The sequence below is a fragment of the Paroedura picta genome, chromosome 5, assembly GCF_049243985.1.
Source record: "Paroedura picta isolate Pp20150507F chromosome 5, Ppicta_v3.0, whole genome shotgun sequence".
Classification (NCBI taxonomy): domain Eukaryota; kingdom Metazoa; phylum Chordata; class Lepidosauria; order Squamata; family Gekkonidae; genus Paroedura; species Paroedura picta.
The window spans coordinates 79,916,137-79,938,688 of NC_135373.1; the positions used below are offsets into that span (position 1 = coordinate 79,916,137).

Consider the following 22,552-nt stretch of genomic DNA (forward strand, 5'->3'; position numbering starts at 1 on the left):
TAAAAAAGATTGTTACTATTGTGTTTTATTTTTAGTACAAAGTAATAGTTCCAAAAATTGGAAATATACAAGATCTCTGCACAGCATTATCCACCTTGTCTGGTGTTGCTGCAGATAAGGTAAGATATTTCAGAAGTAATTGCATTTAATAATGAATGTTACTGGCATGTCTAAACAAAATGAAGTAATTTGAATTTTGTTTTCTTTTAGATGATAGTTACTGACATATATAATCATAGGTTCCATAGGATATTTGCGATTGATGAAAATCTGAGCAGTATTATGGAACGAGATGACATTTATGTGTAAGTACAAGAAATTCAGATGCATCATTCGTATAGTTTCAAAGCTTGTTTCTGGCATTCTGCATATATAAGCTGATGGACAGGTATTTCAGCATTTGTTCCCCAGCCACCTTCTTCTGACTGCTGTGGCTATGGTCAAATAAAAGAAATTATGTAGAAAGATATGGTCTTATTTAAATGCATCTGTTTTAAATGCATCTCTTTGCTTATTTAGATTCGAAATTGGGATCAATAGAACTGAAGATACAGAGCAAGTTGTAATTCCAGTTTGTCTGAGGGAGAAGTTTCGGCACAGTGGTTATAGTCACCATAGTGGTTCTACACATTTTGGCCAGCCATTCCTTATAGCAGTGCCTAGGAACAATACTGAAGATAAGCTGTATAATCTTCTGCTAGTGAGAATGTGGTAAGATATTTGTTGCCTAAAATGTTTGTTTATTAACGTTTGCACATAATTAGTTTGATTTGTTATAGTGCTGACTTCGTCATCTACCACCCCCATACCAACCTCAAACCATTTTGTTTTTTATATCTGTTTTTGTCGAGTGTTTTGAGGACAGCATACAGCTGATGGTGTTCCATTGTCAATTTCTTGCAAGTAGAAAATAATACCTCAGAATTGTTAGTGCTCCAGTTACCCCAAGTCCATTTCATTGCACCATCAAAATATATTACACAGCTCAAAGAAATGTGAGAAAATAAGACATTTATATTTATATCACAGCTAATTTGTGTCTCGTTTGGTGTTTGTAGCCGATATGTGAAAACCTCCACTGAAACAGAAGACACTGAAGCGTCCTTGCAGTGCTGTAAGGACAATAGTATAAATGGTAATGGCCCCAATGGAGTTCACGAAGAAGGATCCCCAAGTAAGATTTTAATTAAATGCTGTTGTTTTGGTTTAGCTTTGACAGAGAGGCTCTAAAATATGCCTTTTGGTTATTCCTTTAGTTTTTCCACCATCCTTCATGTTATGGCAGTTGTCCTTACCAAATTCTGATATGGGAGGACCAGTTTATAATGCTTCTGCCAAATCAGTGGCCCATAGAAAGCACAGCATATTTAAAGAACCTTGAGGCCAGTTGACTCACATATGTGCATTCCAGACTTTAGCATGAAGGAATTGAGTACTATAAGGTCCAGTCTTGTCCCCCATGCTTTTCAGTCTCCATGTGAACCCCTTGAGAGAAATTATTTGGGTTTGGGAATAGGTTGCTATCAGTTTTCTGACAGTTCTTCAGTCTAATAGAATAATGTTGCCTGCGAAGGCCAAGGCCCTGCAAAGCATGCCCCACACACACACACACACACACACACACACACTTTTGATGGGTTCCAGTTGTTTCTTGCTGATTAGGATAGCCCTATGGTGATTCTGGACCCAACTTTATTGATGGAGAAGCAAGCTGATGTAACTGCAGAAAGGGCAGTAACTCCATTGGTTACTGATTCATTTAACAGGTTCAGTTTAGGGTTCTGTAGGTAATAATGGTGTTGGACCCATATACCTACAGGACTGCTATACCTGCTGTTTTGCTATGACAGCTTTGCTCATTAGAGCATAGACTACTGAAGGCAAAGCCTTCAGAAAACAGTTTAAATGGACAACTGCCCATTCTTGCACATTGTCTGTGTTGGCTCCCACATTATGGAACAGTCTGCCTGTTATTAGGGGCCTTCCTAATAACCATAATATGGGAAGGCCCGTAATAACGTTTCTGTTATTTTGGAAAATGTGGAAAACAGGAGGCCATTATACTAGAGGGAACAGAGCTGTGGTGTAATGCTTCAGCTTTTGAGTTGAACTGTATTAGTAAATAATACATTTTTAGGATAATACATTTTTTCTAGTTCTTCAGTTCCCACCTCACTATATTATGTCCTTTTAATAGGAATCTTTGCTATTAGAGCAATGTTATATTTGGCCTATTGACTGCCTTGAGTCCCATTTAAACAGGGAAATATAAATTAAAATAACATAAAAGTAAATTGCTGTGTGAAAAAGAGGTGCTGTCACTTTCACTGGACTGTATCCTTCTTACAGGTGAAATGGAAACAGATGAACAAGATGACGAATCAAGCCAGGATCAGGAACTTCCTTCTGAAAATGAAAACAGCCAGTCAGAAGACTCTGTTGGAGGAGATAATGACTCTGAGAATGGGTTGTGTACAGAGGATTCCTGCAAGGATCATCTTATGGGGCACAAAAAAAGATTGTTCACATTCCAGTTTAACAGCTTAGGCAATACTGATATCAATTATGTCAAAGACGATACCAGGCATATTAGATTTGATGACAGGCAACTTAGGTTAGATGGTAAGATGGCATAAATTTTATTCTGCTCAATTGTATTGTTTAGCATTAATGTGTCTTCTGGCTATGTTGATCTCATTTGCAAAACCTTAACTGACTTTTTAGCTTGCCTGTATGATCTATCCCAGTCTTTGCATTTGGTGAAAGTCCTGTCCATATCTGAATGGAGGAAAAGGCAGTAGCATAATGTAGTTGGTAGTGAGCTGGGTTTGGATATGGGAGGACCAGATTCAAACTTACACTCTGCCATGGAGCTTCCTGGGTAGCCTTGGATCAGTGGCTCTCTTTTTCAGCTTCTACTTCATAAGAATTTTGCTATAATGGAAAGAGGGAATGGTATGTGCTAACTTATTAATGTGACAACAGAATCAGAGTCCAGTAGCACCTGTAAAACCAACAAAGGTTTATTCAAGGCATGAGCTTTCAAGAGCAAGCACTCTTCCTTAGACTATGAACAGTCTGAGGAAGGGTGTCTGCACTCGAAAGCTCACACCCTGAATAAATCTTTGTTGGTCTTAAAGGTGCTACTGGACTCTGATTTTATTGTGCTTCTTCAGACCAACATGGCTACCCAATTTAATTTATTAATGTGATCTTTAGTGCTCCTTAGAGGAGGGTGAGATTAAGTGGACTAAGCAAATAACCATTTGCCAAGTGTAGCATTCTTATCAAGTTTTGCTCCTGTTCTCCACAGCTCATTGTTAGAATTTCACGCTACATTATATAATAAACCAGCTGCATTTAATGTTGAATATACAAAAAATTAGTTTTCTTAGTAGAACTTATAATAGTGAATATTTTGAAGAAAAAGGCAAGGAGCTACTGGCCTCTTACTCTTTTCTACAGACTAACACAGCTACTTATCTTAATTTATTTTGGTTATTAGTAAGTGTGGCTGAATGAATCATATATTTTTAAAAATTAGCTTGTACTTTGCTTTTTAGAAAGATCTTTCTTGGCTTTGGACTGGGATCCTGAAGTTAAAAAGAGATACTTCGATGAAAATGCTGCTGAGGTAGGTAGCAGTATTACAGATAATTAGTATGTGAAAATTGGTTATGTTTTACTGTAATATTTATTACTGTATGGGCGACTATATTGTTCCAGCCTGTGGACTCATGCAATAAAATTCTGTTTACTTACCAATATATGAAAATTTCCACAAAGTATATATTTTATGTGATTGTCTGTAATTTATTATGTAACAGGGGCCTCATCCTTTTTGGGTTAACTTTTCAAATGTAGGAACATGTAAATGATCCACAATGAGGTGATATCACTAAAATGAGTTTTGTATCATTTGTTCTCTTAACTCAAGTAGTACTTCTCTTTAGGATTTTGAAAAGCATGAAAGTGTGGAATATAGACCTCCAAAAAAACCCTTTGTGAAGTTAAAAGACTGCATAGAATTGTTCACAACAAAGGAAAAGCTTGGTGCTGAAGATCCATGGTAAGGGCCAAAATGCAACTGATGTGTTGATGTTATTTCTCAGATTTCTGGGATTCTGCAGAGATCATAGCTGGAGGCATGGAATAGTTCACCTTTATATTCCCAAGTAGGAGTTACTCTAAAACTCTGAGCAATGGTTGCACCTTACTATTAAACTGATAATTGTACTTATACCCCTTATAGACACTAGATTGCCTTCCTCATTTATGATATTATTGCATGTTCTAGAAAAAACTGACTAAAATCATCATCAACACTCAAATGAGGCATTCTGTTGAAGTGGGAATTGTATAAATCCCAAGCATCCGTGTTGCTGGAAATTGTCAAATAAAAAAGATTATGATTATCCCTATTGCAGCATTGTCTCCAAGGGCACCCAGTTTGGTATAGTGGTTAGGAGTGCGGACTTCTAAACTGGCGAGCCGGGTTTGAATCTGCGTTCCCCCACATGCAACCAGCTGGGTGCCCTTGGACTCGCCACAGCACTTAGAAAATTGCTCTGACTGAGCAGGATTATCAAGGCTCTCTCTGCCTCACAGGGTGTCTGTTGTGGGGAGAGCAAAGGGAAGGCAATTGTAAACCGTTTTGAGACTCCTTCAGGTAGAGAAAAGTGGCATATAATAACCAACTCTTCCTCTTCATTTAACATTATTCCATGGGTATAACAGGCAGCCATTAATTTCCATGGAAGAAAGAATAGTCCACATGGGAACAAAATTGGTCTTTCTCTAGTACTAGATCTCAGGGTTTTTGATTTCTCCCTGCAGTGTGAGTAGCAAAGGGTATGATCATGAGAACTGCTCCAAATCATTCTCTTTGTAGCATCTCAGAGGATGCTTGGTGAGAAAGAATATAATAGTTGTATCTGTAAAAAATTTTATGATTAAAATTTACATTGTTTCTACAATCCATAACAGCAATTTTATCTTCTTTCATAAATAAATTTGAAAGGAAGTCTTGATAGCTGAGGGAAATATGCTGACCGGAGAAAACACAGTCTTGATAAGCATAAATATTTATTTAATTTTCTATTCACATACTATGAATAGTAGTGCATTCGTTCCTTTGGCTTCAGATTAAATGGAGGTGGTATGCCTTACCATTTCAGACAGTTAATAAAACAGATCAATTTGTTTGCTTGTGTAAAGTCACAAAAATGCTATCATACACAAACATTAATAGTATTAACTGCAACTTATCATAAATAAGACTTTGACATTAATTTGTTTTCTTCTAGGTATTGCCCAAACTGTAAAGAACATCAGCAAGCTACCAAAAAACTGGATTTATGGTCACTGCCACCAGTATTGGTAGTGCATCTAAAACGTTTTTCTTACAGCAGATACATGAGAGATAAACTGGATACTTTGGTTGACTTCCCTATAAAGTAAGTTAATATTTCAATTCATTAAAAGTTAGCCTTCATTTATACATTGGGTATAGTGTTAAGTATGCTTCTAGGAGAGAGCAGAATTTGCTGTTCGATTTGTATCTTGATGTGGGAATGCAGCTACACGTCTTCCAGTGAGTAATCAAGGTGGAGGATGAAGCATGAGAAAACTTGCATGAAATGCTGTATTTAAGTGTCTTGTTAAAATAAATGATAGTTGTATTTACTTTGCATACAGTCTAGGTTATCTCAGCTCCGTCATAGAATTTGTACCTATGTGTTCATAAATGTTTCTGCATGAAAAAAGTAACCTTATGTTTCTCAAACTATGGACTATTTCCCTGCCAACAAAACCTTTCCAAGTTTTGTCAGCATGTTTTCTCTCCTCTGCTTCCTCTATCCTTAGGTTATTTTAATGGTGTGCCCTTTTACAAGCTATTAATTTAAAAATAATCTCATGGATGAAATTTTGTAAAATGGATAAGAAACAGTTGTGTGGTCCTGCCCCCTAATCAGAGATTAAATAGCACAAGCCAGATGAGATAACTTTGCTTGGTGTAGTATCCTTGTTTTGTATTAGTCTGACCATACGTCCTTCTTTCCTATTGGATTGCAATTTTTGTACTACCCTTCTTAGGAATTCAGGGTAGCATATGTAAATGAGGGTCACTCATTTTCCATGCTAAGACAAACCCTGTGAAATAGATTAAGTTGACCGAATTAATGCCTGGTTGAAGTTATCCAATGAGCTTTATAGAAGAGGTTTCCACTTGAGTCTCATTGGACATGAACTTCTACATTGTATTGGCTCACAGATGACCTGCACCACCCCAGATTCCCAAGAACCCACAATTAGTTGAGTGTATCCTATACGGCTGTGATTATGTAAAATGGAACCCCTAGTAGCCAGTAAGGTGGTAACAGGAAGCACTGAGTACAGAAAACCAAAAGTAGAAGATGGACCATGTGTTCTAGTTGGCTGGCTTGCCTGCTAGGCATGTGTCTGAGTTGAACTCTGGTTATATTGTCTCTGTTGTATTCCTCTCCAGGAAATAGAAACTTAAAGATAGCGTGAGGAAATAAAACTGAAATCAGAGTTTCAGCATCACAGTGCTTCCAGAGAAACAGCCAAATATAGCCTGAACAGTACAGATCAAAAAGTCGGAGGAACATTCATTTGGATTTGTTACTCTTCCAGAGTTAATTCACAGAGCATATTTTGCTTGGATTTTGAATAGTTTCATTCCCAAGCCATATCCCTACTAAGTGCAGTTGTGGAAATCTCAATATCTTTAATCCGCTCCTGCGGAGCAGATTAAATAAAGGAGTAAGGGCTGTAGGGGAGGAGTTAGGGCAGGCCCTGTCCGGGATAAAAACTCGCTTTGCGGCTCCTGATTGGGCCCCTCTGAGTGCCATTCGAGGGCCAAGTGGCCAATTGGGAGGCGCGAGTAGCGCGCCTCACTATTGGCCACTTTGCCTGGCCTGGACTCGCCACCCAGATGGTTCACCACCAGAAAAGGAGCAGGGCTGCTGCATCGGAGACGCGGCAGCCCTGCTTTTTCCGCCGCCGAACCATCGCCCTTCCCAACAGCCAGCCTCCTTGCCAAAAGACCACAGCCGCCGCCTCCCTGACCAACCGACGAGCCGGCCGCGGGGCCTCGCGAACGACGGCCAGGGTCCCTTCCCCTGCCCCTGCCCCCCCACCGCCTGCTCCACATGCCACACTTCCTGCTCACCCCGCTATCAAGGCCGCAGGCCGCGTCCCACCAGCCGCCAGGATGCTCTGTCGCCGCGCCACTGCCCTGCAGCCGCCGCCGCCCCAACCCCCCGAGTTCACCCGCTAGCGCCCGCTGTATTCATACCACAGTGGGCTTAATTTCTAGTTTATTCTATATTTTAGTTTCAAAACTGAGTTTGTTCATAGATATACTGTGAAGTTAAACAGTCCTGTATTTAATAAGTTAAATATTTTATAATGGACTCAATTGCCATCACAGTGCTTATGACTCAAAAGTAATATAGCTGGCCATATGCATAAAATTGAAGGGGGGGAGATGCTAATTAAATCAATTTTTCTCAAATGTACCTTCAAATCTTAAACAAGCACATCTACCAAAGGTATTGTAAGAATGTTTTTGTTTGCATGTAGCCTGAGTGGCCAGATCTAAGGTATATAACAAAATATAGAACTTTTTATCTGTGTGATGTATATGTGATATATAGTAATATGATATATGTAGTATTTATATAAGGACTTTTTAAAAATAGTATAATATATTCATAACTAAATTATAGTGGAAGGTCAGAATTAAAATTTAATAAATTGTTTTTATTCTTGATTACCATATATACTCAAGTATAAGCCAAGGAACCTAATTTTACCACAAAAACAGGGAAAACTAATTGTCTTGAGAATTAGCCAAGGGTGGGAAATGCAGCAGCTACTGAAAATTTTCATTAGTTGAGGCATCAGTAGGTTAAATGTTTTTGAATACTCATTTCAAAGAAAAACAGTAAACTAGCTCTGTCAGTGCAAAAGAGGGTCAACAAGAACAATATGGTATCAACAATAACTTTAAAAGTGCAAAAACCTTAGCTCAATCAGCAACTAAGCTAAAATACAGAAGTTAAAATCCTTCAAAACTGGATTCCTCATCATCATTTGTATGTCCAAACAGATCTTCAGCTGTAGATGGTGTGAGGTTATCAGCATAGCCTGAGTTTGCAGTCATCACCATCACTGCTGTCGTTCTCATACAAAGCGCTGTCTTCACTGCCATCCACAGCATCAGGAAGCAAGGGGGGAGTGTCACATGGATGCCTTTACTCCTCCTCCGCAGGATTATCACATGAACCTACTACAACAAATACAGCAGCTACCAAACTTAGAGAATGGCCAACTCTAACTACAAATACAGTGCCCCCCCAAAAAAAAACAAAACACTGAAATAAAGAACTGTAAAACTGAACACTGAAAGAAAGAACTTTTCTTATTTTAACATTTAAATCAACTTTTAAAATGAACACAACCCCAAAAAGAAAAGCCAAACAATGCTGCCCGTAAGATAAAAGAAGAAAGAAACAATAGGAGAAAGAAACAGTACAGTTTGGAAGTATTTAGGAAGAGGAAAAAGAAAAGTGACTCCAAGAGGAGAAAAAGATCAGTCCCTCAGTCAAACCTTTGATGTCCTGCAAGCTGCCAGAGCAAGCTCAGCTTGCACTACATTTGCAAAAATGCAGTGATTGGCTGGCATTCAGCCTGAAAATAATTTATTTCAATTACCGTATATACCTGAGTAAAAGCCGAGGGGGGCTTTTCAGTGTGAAAAAAATATGCTGAAAGCTTGGTTTATACTCGAATATATACAGTATATGATCTTTTCCCCCTATTACTTCAAATATTTACAAAGAAATAACATGAAGGAACCATGGTAATTGTAGCATCACATAGAATTAATGTGAACAAGTTGTATTTGTTTGAGGTTTACTTTAGGGCAGTGGTCCCCAATCTGCGGTCCGCGGCCCGATGCCGCAAAGGCCATGGCACCGGGCCGCGGCTCCCTCTCCCCGCCCCCCCCGCAGTAAAAAACTTCCCAGGCCGCAAGCTTGCGGCCCGGGAAGCTTCTTACTGCGGAAGGGCGGGGAGAGGAAATCAGGGCCGGCTGCGCCCATGCGGGCGCGGCCCGCGGGTGCGGCCCGATGCATGGGTGCGGCACCCGGGCGCGGCACCGGGTGCGGCCCGATGCGTGGGTGCGGCCCGCGGGTGCGGCCCGATGCGTGGACGCGGCCCGAGGGCACGGCCGATGCCCTGCTGGTCCCCAACCTCTGAAAGGTTGGGGACCACTGCTTTAGGGGTTAAGATGATATGATGATGTTTATATTCTTGTTGAATACCAATCAAGTGAATGTTTAAACTCCGCAAGTTTTCAGTATGGTAAATATAACACGTTTTTTGGTTTCGTCAGGTGTTACAGTAAAATAAAATTTATAGACTCTCATTCAATTTATTCATTAATGTCATTCTTTCTTTAAAACAGTGATTTGGATATGTCGGAGTTCCTTATAAATCCCAATGCTGGGCCCTGCCGATATAACTTGATTGCTGTGTCCAACCACTATGGAGGCATGGGAGGAGGACATTGTAAGTAATAGATGTATGTGATGTCGTCTTGTGATCTGTTACCATCTGTCAATTAAAACTCTTTTCCCCTCCCATACTTTAGACACGGCTTTTGCAAAAAACAAGGATGATGGGAAGTGGTACTACTTCGACGATAGTAGTGTGTCCACTGCATCTGAGGAACAAATAGTGGCAAGTATTTTTTTTCTTAAAACAAGAAAATACTCTTGTCCATGAGCAAACCTGAACACTAGCAGAGTTCCAGAAATGTATGCCATATTTTAGCAGAGCGTAGTACATTTTTGTGCATGTAAAAAATATTTCAAAAATATGCTGTTATTTTCAGTATAAAATAGTTCAGAAAGTGATGGATGATTTTAATCTGTAAATACTAGCATGTATTTGAATTACACCAATTAAAAAGGAACAAATGCAGGTGCCTTTAGATCACATTTGAAAAGTTTGGAATGTACCATGTGAGGCATATCAGTTTTGTACAGCTCATTTGGCTTTTAACCTTGTGCAGGTCACTGAGTTTATGCTTTGTTCAGGAATCCTTGATTAACAGATTAAAAGCAAATGCAGTGACTCGTGATCCCTATGATTTATGAATGGCTTTAGAAACTGATGGTCATTATGTTACATGTCTACAGGATCAGTTATGAACTTGGGATCTGCTCTGTAACAGTTTTGTTAATTTCAGAATTGATGCAGAATTGATTCCTGGATGCTCCACCCATTCCACTTATGATCAGTGAGAAAACCTGGAATTTTGGGGGTGCAGAAAAGCAATATGGAGTGTGCAGCCAACCAACTGAACATCCAGTTGTTGCTGAGTACTCAGATGATGCACTTGGTTTCTTTGCCTCTGGCCCTGGACAGAGGCAAGACTTGCAGTGAGAGAGAGGGGAAGTGTGAGGAGAACACATATAGCCATTCAATGGCCAATAGTCAGGAACATGAAATGGCATGTAAGGGAATGGTAACTGCCAGAGTATTCTAATGATTTCATCATTGCATGTCGTTTCTGGTTTCAAGTCTCCTATAGTATTGCAAACTCTATTAAGCATTGTAATTTCAACCTGGCAAATACTTTTATTAGAATTAGTCTTTGGTTAGTTTGTATGTTCCATGAAATAAGTCATTCGTTCAAAAGTCATCTACTATTTCATCTAAGATCCCAAATATCTTGTCTTTCTCTCTACTGCTCAGTGACTTGTGGCCAAATGAGCTTATTAGCCAGCTGTTTTCTCCGGAGCCCAGTATACGGATAGAATTACATTTGGGAGAGAAAAGCTTGGTGAAGTGGTTAAGAGCGGCAGCTTCTAATCTGGCAAGCCAGGTTTGATTTCCTGCTTCGCCACATGCAGCCAGCTGGGTGACTTTGAGCTTGCGACAGCATTGATAAAGCTGTTGTGACCAGTCAGTAATATCAGGGTTCTCTCAGCCTCATCTACTTTACAGGGTGTCTGTTGTGGGGAAAGGAAAGGAAACTGTAAGCCACTTTGAGACTCCTGGTAGAGAAAAACAACATATAAAAACCAACTCTTCTGTATCCAAGAGCAAAAAAACTATAGTATTATTATTCTTTGGGGAAAGGGGGGGGGGTTAGATTGGTACATGCAGATTTTTTAAATCTATGGAAAAATTTTATGTCTATACTAGTGATTAAGACCACTGAATTTTTAAATGGAGCAGTGGAGGGCACCTGGTAGGGCACGGGGCAGTCATTCTGAAGCACAAGGTCGGCGGGGCCTGGGGCGTGGAGATAGTTGCGTTGCTGGAGAGTACAGGCTTGCTGTGATCTCGGCGTGCAGGGGCAAAGTGGCGGGCAACAGGGGCCAGGCAGGACCAGCACCGCACTCCCAGACATGGGCAGCGTGGCCTGTGAGGCAGGGAAGACCTCAGAAACGCAAGCATCCATAGCGTCTAGTGGGTGGATATCTTGGTGGACATACCTGCAGGCACATCCATGGCACATTGTTCACAGCATCAGGGGTCTCCTCAGAGGATTTACATCCGGTGCCAGTGGCTGCCCCATGGGGGTCAGCTTTAGCGTCGGTGCTGTGTTCAGGGCTGGGCGGTATATTTGGAAGCGGCCCCACTGCGGCATCATGAGTGGCTGCTCATCGTGTGCAGGTTGTGCGCATTGCTGAGGCACTCCTCCCCGACAGCAGTTCTCTTGGCGGCCATCATAGGTGGTAGCGACTGGCCACAGGCATTGCACACTGGGCACTGCGGATTCCTTGGTAGGCGCCATCTGGGCCATGGCCGCATTCTGGTAATGAGGGCCACAGGTGTAGGAGGTAAGCAAGGCGAGGAGTGGCAGCATAAGGAATAGGCGTCGAGTGTTGGTATCGTGTCACATGCTGCCACCACCTGCAAGTTCTCACGGCAGTCAGCGGGTCCGTGGAGGGCCGGGCAAATAGGGCTGTAGGTGTCCTGTGGGGACGAGTCCCTGCACCATGTCTGCCACCGTCACTGCCACTTTGTCATTCTCCTTGTTCTCACTGCGTGCGGCGATCAACTGATGGCTGGCCAAGTAGAGTCTGGCCGCACCCTGATTGGCCCTATTCCATACCCCGGACCATTCCTCCCACCTGGCTGTTTCACAAATATAAAGAGGAACCATGGATAAGGATTATTAAGCATAGTTTGTTAATAGTCAAGGAAATATTGTAAAAGAAAGTTTAGGTTGAACTTATCCAGAAGCTTGGCAAGATTTTGGTTCCATAAGCTTGAAGCATTGTCCTTTTTTTTCTTTTCTCCTGCCTCCTTTATTCTGCAGGAAGTGTATAAATAAGCGGAATAAAAAGAAGTAATAGAGTAACAGATAAATTCCACTTGTAACCAGCAGAGTTTTGGTTGCAGCTTAAGATAGCAATAGATAGGTTTTAAAGATTTACTTGAGAAAGAGTAGAAATAGTACAGTTGTATTTTACCACTTTATTTATTTATTCATATTTATATACTACCCTCCCTGAAGGCTCAGGGTGGTTTACATATAACTGAAACTATTCATGAAATCATACATATAATAACGTTCATATTATTAATTAACTAGGTTTAGCCCAAATACAGCGGGCGCTAGCGGGCAGGCGGCTGGGTGCGGGAGGGCCCTTCTGGGCCCCCTCCCCCCCCCGGGCTGGGCGCCCCCTCCCCCAACTCCCTTCACCCCCGGCTGAGTCTGCCCGGCCCCCTCCCCGCCTCACACTCACACCAAAGTCACAAAAACCAGGATGCTTTTGTAGGCCCTTTTCCAGTTGAAAGGTGTACTAAGCAGTCTTGAAAAATCGCGGTAGTAACGCAGGAGGCAACGACTTGCAAGGTGCCTAGTCTTGTCTTGATAATGCTCCAAAGATACAATTGTGCTTGTCAGTCCACTCACATGAACTTTTTGCGTCTCCCCTGGACACGATGCCTTAACAAAACTCTCAGCGGTGTTTAGCAGTTCCGTTTCCTAGAAATCAGCAGATCTCAGGCTGAGAACCCAAGGCTCAAGAGAAGGGGAACTTTCCTTGTCACTCACTGCCCTGCGCTCTCCGCTTATTCCTCTTGTTCTCTCAGTAGTGCAGGGAGAGCCAGTGACAAGTGGCATTAAACTACATGTCCCAGGATGCAGCGATCCCCACTGCGCACGCATGGTCCCTGCGCCCTTAGCTCGGCTTCTTTCCCATTTGCTCTTTGCATTATTCGCTGGCTCCGGAGATTGCTGAAGTGCAAAGTTTGTGTGGTCGTTCTCGCGGGTTGGCTGTTCCGTTAAGGTTCGTCCCAGGAAGCCTTTCCCCCCCCCCCAGAGGCCCCGGCATCGTGCCGGGAAACCTTTTCCCCTACCTCTACCCCCCTAGGTCCCGGCTTCATCCCAGGAAAAGGAGCAGGCCCGCCACGTCGGAGACATGGTGGGCCTGCTCCTTTCCCTGGGACAAAGCCTTCCCCCCCCTCCCCCCCAGCTTCATCCCACCCCCCCTTAATATGGAACCTTATATTTTAAGACAAGGTAACCATCCTTATAAGTGACCTCTTATAAGATTCCCTAGAGTAGTGATCCCCAACCTGTGGGCTGCGGACCACATGTGATCCGTCCACTAATTGGAGGTGGGCCGCAAAGGACGCCTTTTCCCTGGCCCCGGCCCTTTACAACACACTTCGGGTGTCATTGTCTCCCATCACTCCCAGATGGGACTATCTCGTTGCAGAGAAACAAGCTCAGGGTTCCCATTGATTTGTCATTGTCATGAGTTAAAATTTCCATGAAAATAAAATGTTCCTTATGTTCATTGTTGTGGCGTGTCTGTATCTTATTTTGAAGGGATGTTTAATTACCATATGTTTAATTACCATAGCCATCAGAGAGCGTTAGGGCAGTGGTTGAGAGTAGAGGAGTAAACTACCCCTCCCCACCGGGCCTCAGTAAAATTGTCAAGCATTGAGTGGTCCCCGGTGATAAAAAGGTTGGGGACCACTGCCCTAGAGGATGGTTACCTTGTTGTGCCTTTGATATTAGTAGACCCAAGATATATGTCTTAAAATATAAGGTTGTGTTAGTATCCTTGTAAAAACCAATTTACCAATACTTTGTTAGTATCCTTGTAAAAACCAATTTAAAGAAATACTACACTATATTGATAAGTCCACTGATGAAGTAAAAACGAAAATGAGGCTGTTGTACCTAGGAAATCGTTCTGCTTACAACAGTTTATATTGTTTGAATAAAGTTTTTGCTATTGACAGCTTGAAAATTACCTTTTCTTGTCTAATCTTTGGCTGACGGGTCATCGCAGCTTGAATAAGAGCAAACTGAATTGGATGCTGAGGTGACAGCTTCACCTTGCCTCACTGTTCAAGTCAGCTGAGTTTTCTTTGAGATCCAAATGTGTAAATGAAACATATGGATTATAAAGGAAATCTTGTATGGGTTACATAGAATTTCTATTATCCATTTTTGAATAGATCTGTTTTTAGTGTTCCATCAGTTCCTACAGCTAGAGTAAACAAATTCAGATCAAGAAAATGGAAGGACATAGCTTTGATAATACTAAACAGCACTTTTTCTTATTTTACAGTCCAAAGCAGCCTATGTACTCTTCTACCAGAGACAGGACACAATCACTGGAACTGGCTTTTTCCCTCTTGACCGGGAAACAAAACAAGGTGCTTCTGCTGCCACCGGCATCCCATTAGAGAGTGATGAAGACAGTAATGAGAATGATAATGATATAGAGAATGAAAATTGTATGCACACTAACTAACGGAACACCTAGAAGCCATACAGAGAAAAAAAACTTTCTTGTGGGAGATATCTATCAAAAGTGAAATTACCCACCAAATTAAAAATAAAATCTGAGATGGGAAATTTCAGATGACAGAATGTAAATCCTTATTACATTTTAACTTGTGCAGTACTTGAAGTGAAACACAATGAAAAACGTTAACAGAATTTGTCTCTACATACCTTTACAATCTTGTATTCACAAGCGATATATAGGAAATCACAAATAAACCCCTTTACAGTTTCTGCTGCAGTTTGGATGAATTATGATTTCTTTTTGATGCAAGTTAATATCAACTCTTTGTGGATTTGGTCTTTTGTGTCAACATCACAGGAATATTACTGCAGAGTCTGGATTTTGGGATGGGTATGTCTATACCTGTAACAAATATTGATTTGCCTAATATATGTGATACACAAGTGCAGCAGTATTCTTGGAACACCAAATTTTTCAAGTTTCTCCCTGAAATAAATATTATCTTAAAATAAATAGCAAACAACAAAATCATGATAAAAGAAAACTTGAAAAGGTGTTTTAACCTTTTGTGATATAAGTAATCTTCCAGAATATTATGTTCATCTTACTGCTGCTGTGGAACAGGTTCTGGATTTCATGCTGCATTAAGGAATTGAATTTTTCAATTAAATGTAAGTATCCCTCATTGCTTGTTGGATCTACTTTGTAAACATAATTCCTGTTACCTTGCTTATAAGATGTGCGTAACTTTAATCTGGTGTCAGTCCAAAATTTTTAATTGTGCTGTAAGTCCCTCTCCCCATTTTTGGTAGTTTGTCAGCTTACAAACTACATACAGTGTAATAGGGTCCGATTTTTAATAGTAAACTGTATTCATGGTAACGACTGTGCATCAGACTTTTCCATATAACTTGCCTTCAAATTGTTAATGGACAACTGGTTTAAAGGTAGGTCTGTTAATTTTTCATGTGTGTTCTTGGTGGAATTCACCATAGCCTTACATCTTATCTCAAAAGGTAACTTATTATAGAAGAATTGGCATTTGCATGTTCAAGAGTCAGAACCTGTACAGTAAGTAGATAAAGCATACACAACCTTGAATTGGATTTTAATTAACCATTTTCAAGGAGTCTGGGATGCCAAAAATAAGTGTTGACAGTTTGAAACATTTTTTTTAATTTGCTGCTTTCCCTTTGATATAGTTGGAAGAATGTATTGTTGGTTCATATACAATACTGCCTTTGATAGGAACTCCCCATGTGTGGAGGCACACTTCACATATCTACTACCTGAAATCCCACCATTGTTAAAGCAAAAAGTATGATCTTCACTTGAACTAATCAAATACAATAGGTTATAAATTGTGTATTGTAAATAAAGTTCACTCTGTGAGTGCACATTTTGGTAAATTATTTATTTATGTTAGCATTGAAAAGTTTAAAAATGCATTTGACCAGGATAAAAATTAGGTTTGTGGACATGGCTTTGCTTTATACTTTGATATTAAAAGCTGGTGTTTCATCCTGGTATTTTAAAGCTGCTTTCTGTTTTTTTAAATGTAAGCTAGCCTCCTGCATGACAGAGGTTAAAAATTGTCTGCACTTGAGTTCACTTGGGTTTACATTTGAAATGCGCATGTTTTATTTATACAAATTTCAATAAAGCTATTCAAGGCCTTACTTAGTCTTTTCAGTTTCTTACAAGAAAGCTTTGGGAGTAAAGCACTATATATTGTGAAGAGTTTACATGGTTGTGGGCTAAACACCTTCACTAAGAGTCATACTTCAAGCAACTGGATAAAAAGTACTGCAGCTAACAAATTTTCAGCCATTTTGAAATATCCCTAAGAGCTGACTCAGTGTTTCAGAAGTATGCAGTACAGTTCTTTCTGGAATACTCAACTTCAGTGTCTACAAAACTTTAGCATACTAAACTTAGGATACTTTTCTTTGTCATAACTTTCCAACTACAAGAGGGTTTTTTAAATGTAGTTGTGCATTTGCACATTCAATACCCCTCAAGTGCTCAAAGGTAAGTAAAAAGTGGTTGTTCTCAAGATTTCTTGTATTTGCATAGACCCCACCCAGTGTAGCTTATTTTTTTAGTGTCACTCTTATGGTACTATTAATTGGTATAATTGAATTGTTTTTTTTTGACAGGCTAGTTTCGTAGGGACACAACACACATATAGACACATCCCACCAGCAAATAAACTTGATGGCCTCTTCAAGTCCGCTGGTGTGCCTCTGGGCCTGGGGGGAAGGCTTCCTTCCCGTCCCCCACTTCGCGCCTTCTGATTGGGCCCTCAACTGGGTAGAAACCCTCTCCCCGCCCTCTTAAACACCTACCATGAGTTACTCAGGGATCATATAAGGTAAGAGATTATCTAAAATAATGGGAGAAGCGAAGGAGAGGAAGGGAGGCCTATATAACTTAAATCAGTCAGGGCCTGGAACTCAGCTGGCAACTCATTCCACCAAGTTGGAAAAAGGGCCAAAAAGGCCCTGGCTCTGGTTTTCAGGCCAAGGATTACCAACAAATTGGTGTGGGGAGCATAATGGGAAAGATGGTCTCTCAGCTAAACAGGGCCTGAACCACATAATGAAACCTTCTTTAACTTTTTAACAGTTAAGAATCCCTTGAAATATACTTCAGACTTCAAGAAACCTAGAAGTGGTGTAATAGCACAGAATATGGTTGGGAAGCATGGCTGTGTGCACGCCCACCCGGGGCCCCTTCTCATCAGCCATTTTGGGAGGCGTGGATGGGTTGCTATGATCTTATATGATCATATAACCAGGTAAATGTTTTAACCATATTTCAGAAAATATATAAATGAATTCCCACCCATTCAGTAAACCCTTCCAGGGTTGTCAAGAAACCCCAGGGTTTCACAAAACCCTGGTTAAGAAATCCTGGCATGGGGCCTTGAAGGTCAGTACCAAAACCTTGTACCTGATTCAGAACTCCATCAGTAACCAATAAAGCTGCTGGAGTGCAGGTCAAATATGGACCCTCCACAGTGTCCTCGTAAAGACTCGTGTAGCTGCATCCTGCACCAGATGTAATAAGATCAGGGCCAAGGAGTCGCCCCATGGTATGTGAGTTGCAGTTATCCATTATATGGATCACTGTGGCTAGATTTCCTGGGGCATGATATAGGGTGCCAGTAACTTTGGCTGGCACAAATGGTAAAATAATAGGCAAACTACATCTGCACCTCCATTGATAGGGAGGCTTCAAAGATCACCCCCAGGCTCTTGTTGGTGTATGAAGCTATTAGTTGCACTCTGTCTAGACAGGGAAGGCACACTTCCTCTTCTTGCCCATCTTCCCCAGCCACAGGACATCATCAAGGGGCTGAGTTTCAGGTGGCTCTGCCTGAGCTATCCTACCACAGCCTCCAGGCATTTGGCCAATGAATCGGGGGAGAGGGGGTGTGTCTCCAGCTGGCCACACATCAACAGATAGAGCTAGGTGTCACCAGCATACTGGTGGCACCTCAGCCCATACCACCTGACCAGCTGTGAAATAGGGCAAAGATGTTGAATATCAGAGAGAGAATCAAGCCCTGTGGCATCCCACAAAGTGGACTACAGCAGCACAACTACTCTTCCCCATAGCTACCCTCTGGCCCTGACCATGGAGAAAGGTAAGCCACTGTAAGGCTGACCCCCAAACCCCCACATTGGCAAGGTAGCGAGCCAAGACTGTCAACTGTCAAACGCTGCTGTGAGATTTAGTAAGTTAAGCAGCGTTGACCTGTCTTGGTCTGGCTGCCTTTGGAGGTCATCTGCGAGGGCAACCAAAGCCATTTTCACCTCATGGCCATGTTGGGAACCGGACTAGAACAGATCTAAGACCAATACTTCCTCTAGGAATTCTTGCAATTGATCCATGACTGCCTACTCAAACACTTTCCCCAGAAACACTAGATGCAAAATTGGGCAGTAGTTGATGGTATCCAGCTAATCAATTGATGATTTTTTTCTTTAGTATAAGATTTAAGCAATGCCTTCATTAGTCTCTCTGAGAATGTCCCTGAAGAGAGGAACAAGTTTACAATCTCCCAGAGAGGATTCCTGATCCCCTCATTACCCATTTTCATGAGCTATGTAGGACAGACTCCTGAAGTTATCAAAAATACCCAGGAACAGCCAAAGGGCCTCTTGTTCATTACTGTCTCAGCTTAGAGGGAAAGAGATAGCTAGTGACAATAGAAGAAATATTGAGATAAGGGTTTATATGCTTAACAGCACTTCTGACAACACGAAACTTAGGTCCATTCTGCACCGGGATCCATGTTGCAAATTGTTTGCGGGACGAAAAATCGCCATTTTAAATAGTGGAATTCGTCGTTATGCATACCTGCCTTTGTAGTGGAATCCAGTTGCGTTTCTATAGTTTCCCACAGGGTTCCGGTCTCGGCAAAAATCACTAGCCAGGAAGCGCTATTGCCAAGCTCGTCCCGCCCCTGGCCGTCAAGCAGCCAATGGGCGGCTGTTATCATGCTCCCAAGCAGCCCCTTTCCCTTTAAGGAAGGTTTTTTAAAAAAACACACACACACACGTTGCAACGAATCTGCGCTGATTCGTTGCAACGGAGAGACCCATCCAGCTAGCAGGTGATGTTTGAGCTGCCGTTTCATCGTTGCCATGCTCCCCCCGAGAGAAAAAAAAAATCCCCCCCCTCATGGGCGCGATTTTCGGCCGAAAACAGTGTGAAAAATAAAGGGAAAATAAACCAGCAAACGGGATTCTGTGTTGCTTGTGCTTAGTGACTTTAAACAGAGGGACTGCAGTCAGGGAAGCCTCACTGGGTAAACGAAGGCTTGCCAGTGCGTTGATCTCCGCGCGCTCGGAGAAAAAAAAATGGCGATCGCTTCGCCGGAAGATCAGAGGAGAGCGCCAGGGGGAGGGACTTTGCAGAAACCGCAACAATGGTAATGCACAGAACTTTCCCGCTAGTCTTGCAGATTGGTTGCAGGAGTGTAGCGCTTTCCGGAGGGTGAATCCACTTTTGGGGATTTCCCTGAAAGCGCTACAACGAAGCGTTTTGCGGATCGGTTTCAGGAGTGTTGCAGATTGTCAACGACGTTGTGCATAACAGCAAAACTGTAGTGATTTCAATTAGTAACCATTGTGCTATTTTGGACGAATGCGGAACGGCCATTAGTCTGTATGTTGTCCATACCTGATATCTTGAAGTAGACGATCATGGAAGAAAGTAGATCCTGATGAGTAGAGGAAGATGAAAGATAGCAGTTAAATATCACATTTGACTATGTTTATTATAGGTATAGCAATGTTTATCCACCCATATAAAGTGTATGCAGTATCATTAGTTATGCTTACACTGGAGAATGATTGTTAAATCCAACTTCAGTATTTGCAGATGAACCAAGGAATTCTTGGATGTCCCATGTTTGTGAGAGCTTTGCACTAAAGAATTTGTGAGAGTTATGCTAGACATGCAGTTTGAGTACTTCCAAGAAAATCAGAAGCTTGTTTTGATGTGTGGAAATATTCATGATCACATTCACCAGAGAAACAATGGGATTCTTGGAGGACACATTGTTGTGGGGGTTAGAATGTCATACTAGGATCTGGGCAACCTAGGTTTGAATCCCAACTCTGCCACTGACGCTGGGTGACCTTGGACATGTCACACACACTCAACCTACCTCACAGGGTTGTTGCAAGAGTTAAACAGGAGAGGAGAATGATGTAAACAGCTGTCAGTGCCCACTGGGGAGATAAGACAGTAGTATAAGTGAGACAACTAAATGTGATGCTTACACATTACAAAGATGCAGAGGTCAAACACACAGCTTGACCATATCCTAATTTATGTGGGACGTAGCTGCAGTTTGGTGTATTAAACGTTTCTAGAACAGGAAGTAGATTCATGCCAATAATATTAGAGCCACCCATATGAGGTACATGGGACATCTTGAATGCAGTATCCATATTTAGTCATCCATGAATTAATTCAGGATGTGGTAGTATAATGATGAACCACCAGGATGACTAGAACAAAGATGATGCAGAGATCCACAGAGCATGGTTTGCAGAGTTTAGGGGAACATGGATTATCACATGGCCTTTTTAAATTTTTTCTGCAGTGTACATCTTTGCTCAGTTATTTATTTGGAGCTATTTCATTTGCCATTTCATTGGCATCTACTTTCTGAGTATGATACGCTGAGGTAGGATCATTTATTGGTTAGGCTAATGTTTGGATACTTCAGCTTTCTGTTGGTTACTTTCATGTTTATGGTACTTTGACCTCTTAGTCACACATTAAGTAATCTTCTGCCAGCTTAGTAATAGTTGCTACTATTAAAAGTAATTAGCAAACTTAAAGTGATTGAGAAACTTTATTTAGGAATAACTTCCATATAAATGGTGGCAAACTACAATTAAAGATAAATGGCAGGACATTAAAAGTTTGGAGGCATGTGGATAGCCTGACTGAGGCAGACAGTTAATCATGCACATAAATGTAACCTTAATCATGCGTTCATATAGCTGCTTCTGACATGATGAATCTTTGAGTATGCTCTAAACAAACCAGACAAATGAAAGGCATCTGCCTGTCATGTTCAAGTGTTAGCTTGTGCACAAAGACCAGCAGATGCATGAAGAGAACTCTACCAGAGCTTTAGGCACTGTTTGTAGCATGGAGACATTGGGAGAGAATCCTTGCTCGTCTCTGATCCTTTGACTCTTGAACCTGTGTTTGTTCTGTATGCTGCAACAGGGTAACAATTTTTCAGGTATCTGAAGAAGTGAGCTTGGTCTCATGAAAATTCATGTTGGAATAAATATTAGTCATTATAGTGCCATTGGACCTGTTTTTCCGTAGAGAAGTGTGTACCAGGCACTACTATACAATCAATACCTTTCTATAAGACTGACTTAATCTGTAAGTCAGAATAATCACTTCAGTCATTCATTTGAAGGAATAGCTATGATTTCCCTATCAAAGAGGATCCTGTAAGCATTCTTTTAGTTACTATGATGATTTCTTATCAGAGCTAAATTTAGGATATAAACTGTAACAGGAGGAGCAGGGATGTGAAATGAAACCCCTCATACTTTACACAAGCATGGGATACCCGGGGTTCCTCTGACTGCTACGTCTACTGTAATTTAAAAAACGCAGGTAACTCAACCGGGTTCCCTTATTTTTGGTCCGGCCAAGTCAGACAAAGTGACTCCGGAGCCTGTAAAAATGAAACAGCGACCGCTGACAGAAGTTTCTTGGCTCGAGCATGTCTGTGTGGCAGCACCCTACCAGCAGGAAAACCGACTCACGTGATTACACAGGTCCGATGGTTGCCCGTTCCCCCGTCCACCGGCTGCGGATGGAGGGTGGCGGTCAGGCTGCCAGATCCAAATTGGAAAACTCCTAGAGATTTAGGGATGTACCCTAGGGAGGGCAGGGACCTTCATGGGTTACAATGGCATACAGCCTCCCCCCCCCCCCCGGCATCCCTTTTCTCCAATTGATTTATGGAGGTGGGCTTAAATTCAGGGGGATCCCCGGTGCTGAAGCCCCCCCCCCCCCCCGTTGCAGCATTGAGCATGTGCCTCAAAGGGAGCTCTGATGCTGGCGCTAGCTCTTGGCTTTCACAGCCTCCGTCCCCGACCCCACCTCTTCGCGAGCTCTTTGGGCCGCGGCCACCGAGCCGGCTCTCCCGGCTCCGCCCCATCCCATCCCGG

At 41.8% G+C, this 22,552-nt stretch overlaps 1 protein-coding gene and 1 long non-coding RNA gene across 6 annotated transcripts in view; one reads left to right on the top strand and one right to left on the bottom strand.

Annotated features, from left to right (window-relative positions):
• USP15 (ubiquitin specific peptidase 15) overlaps window positions 1–16,504 on the top strand; it is a 62,733-nt gene extending 46,229 nt beyond the window's left edge. For all 5 annotated transcript variants that reach the window (XM_077338665.1, XM_077338666.1, XM_077338667.1 and 2 more), the window contains 11 exons: window positions 36–119; window positions 211–305; window positions 520–711; window positions 1,059–1,174; window positions 2,350–2,622; window positions 3,564–3,634; window positions 3,954–4,069; window positions 5,307–5,456; window positions 9,497–9,600; window positions 9,683–9,771; window positions 14,643–16,504. In XM_077338665.1, the coding sequence (XP_077194780.1) occupies window positions 36–119; window positions 211–305; window positions 520–711; window positions 1,059–1,174; window positions 2,350–2,622; window positions 3,564–3,634; window positions 3,954–4,069; window positions 5,307–5,456; window positions 9,497–9,600; window positions 9,683–9,771; window positions 14,643–14,828 (1,476 nt within the window). In that variant the 3' untranslated portion in view covers window positions 14,829–16,504. The remainder of the gene's footprint in view (window positions 1–35; window positions 120–210; window positions 306–519; window positions 712–1,058; window positions 1,175–2,349; window positions 2,623–3,563; window positions 3,635–3,953; window positions 4,070–5,306; window positions 5,457–9,496; window positions 9,601–9,682; window positions 9,772–14,642) is intronic.
• Window positions 16,505–19,581: 3,077 nt separating this feature from the next.
• Window positions 19,582–22,547, bottom strand: LOC143838006 (uncharacterized). Its single transcript, XR_013231193.1, has 4 exons — window positions 22,485–22,547; window positions 22,145–22,259; window positions 20,509–20,572; window positions 19,582–20,058 (listed from the first exon to the last, which is right to left on the bottom strand). It is a non-coding gene; the product is annotated as an uncharacterized LOC143838006 (long non-coding RNA).
• Window positions 22,548–22,552: the final 5 nt, after the last annotated feature.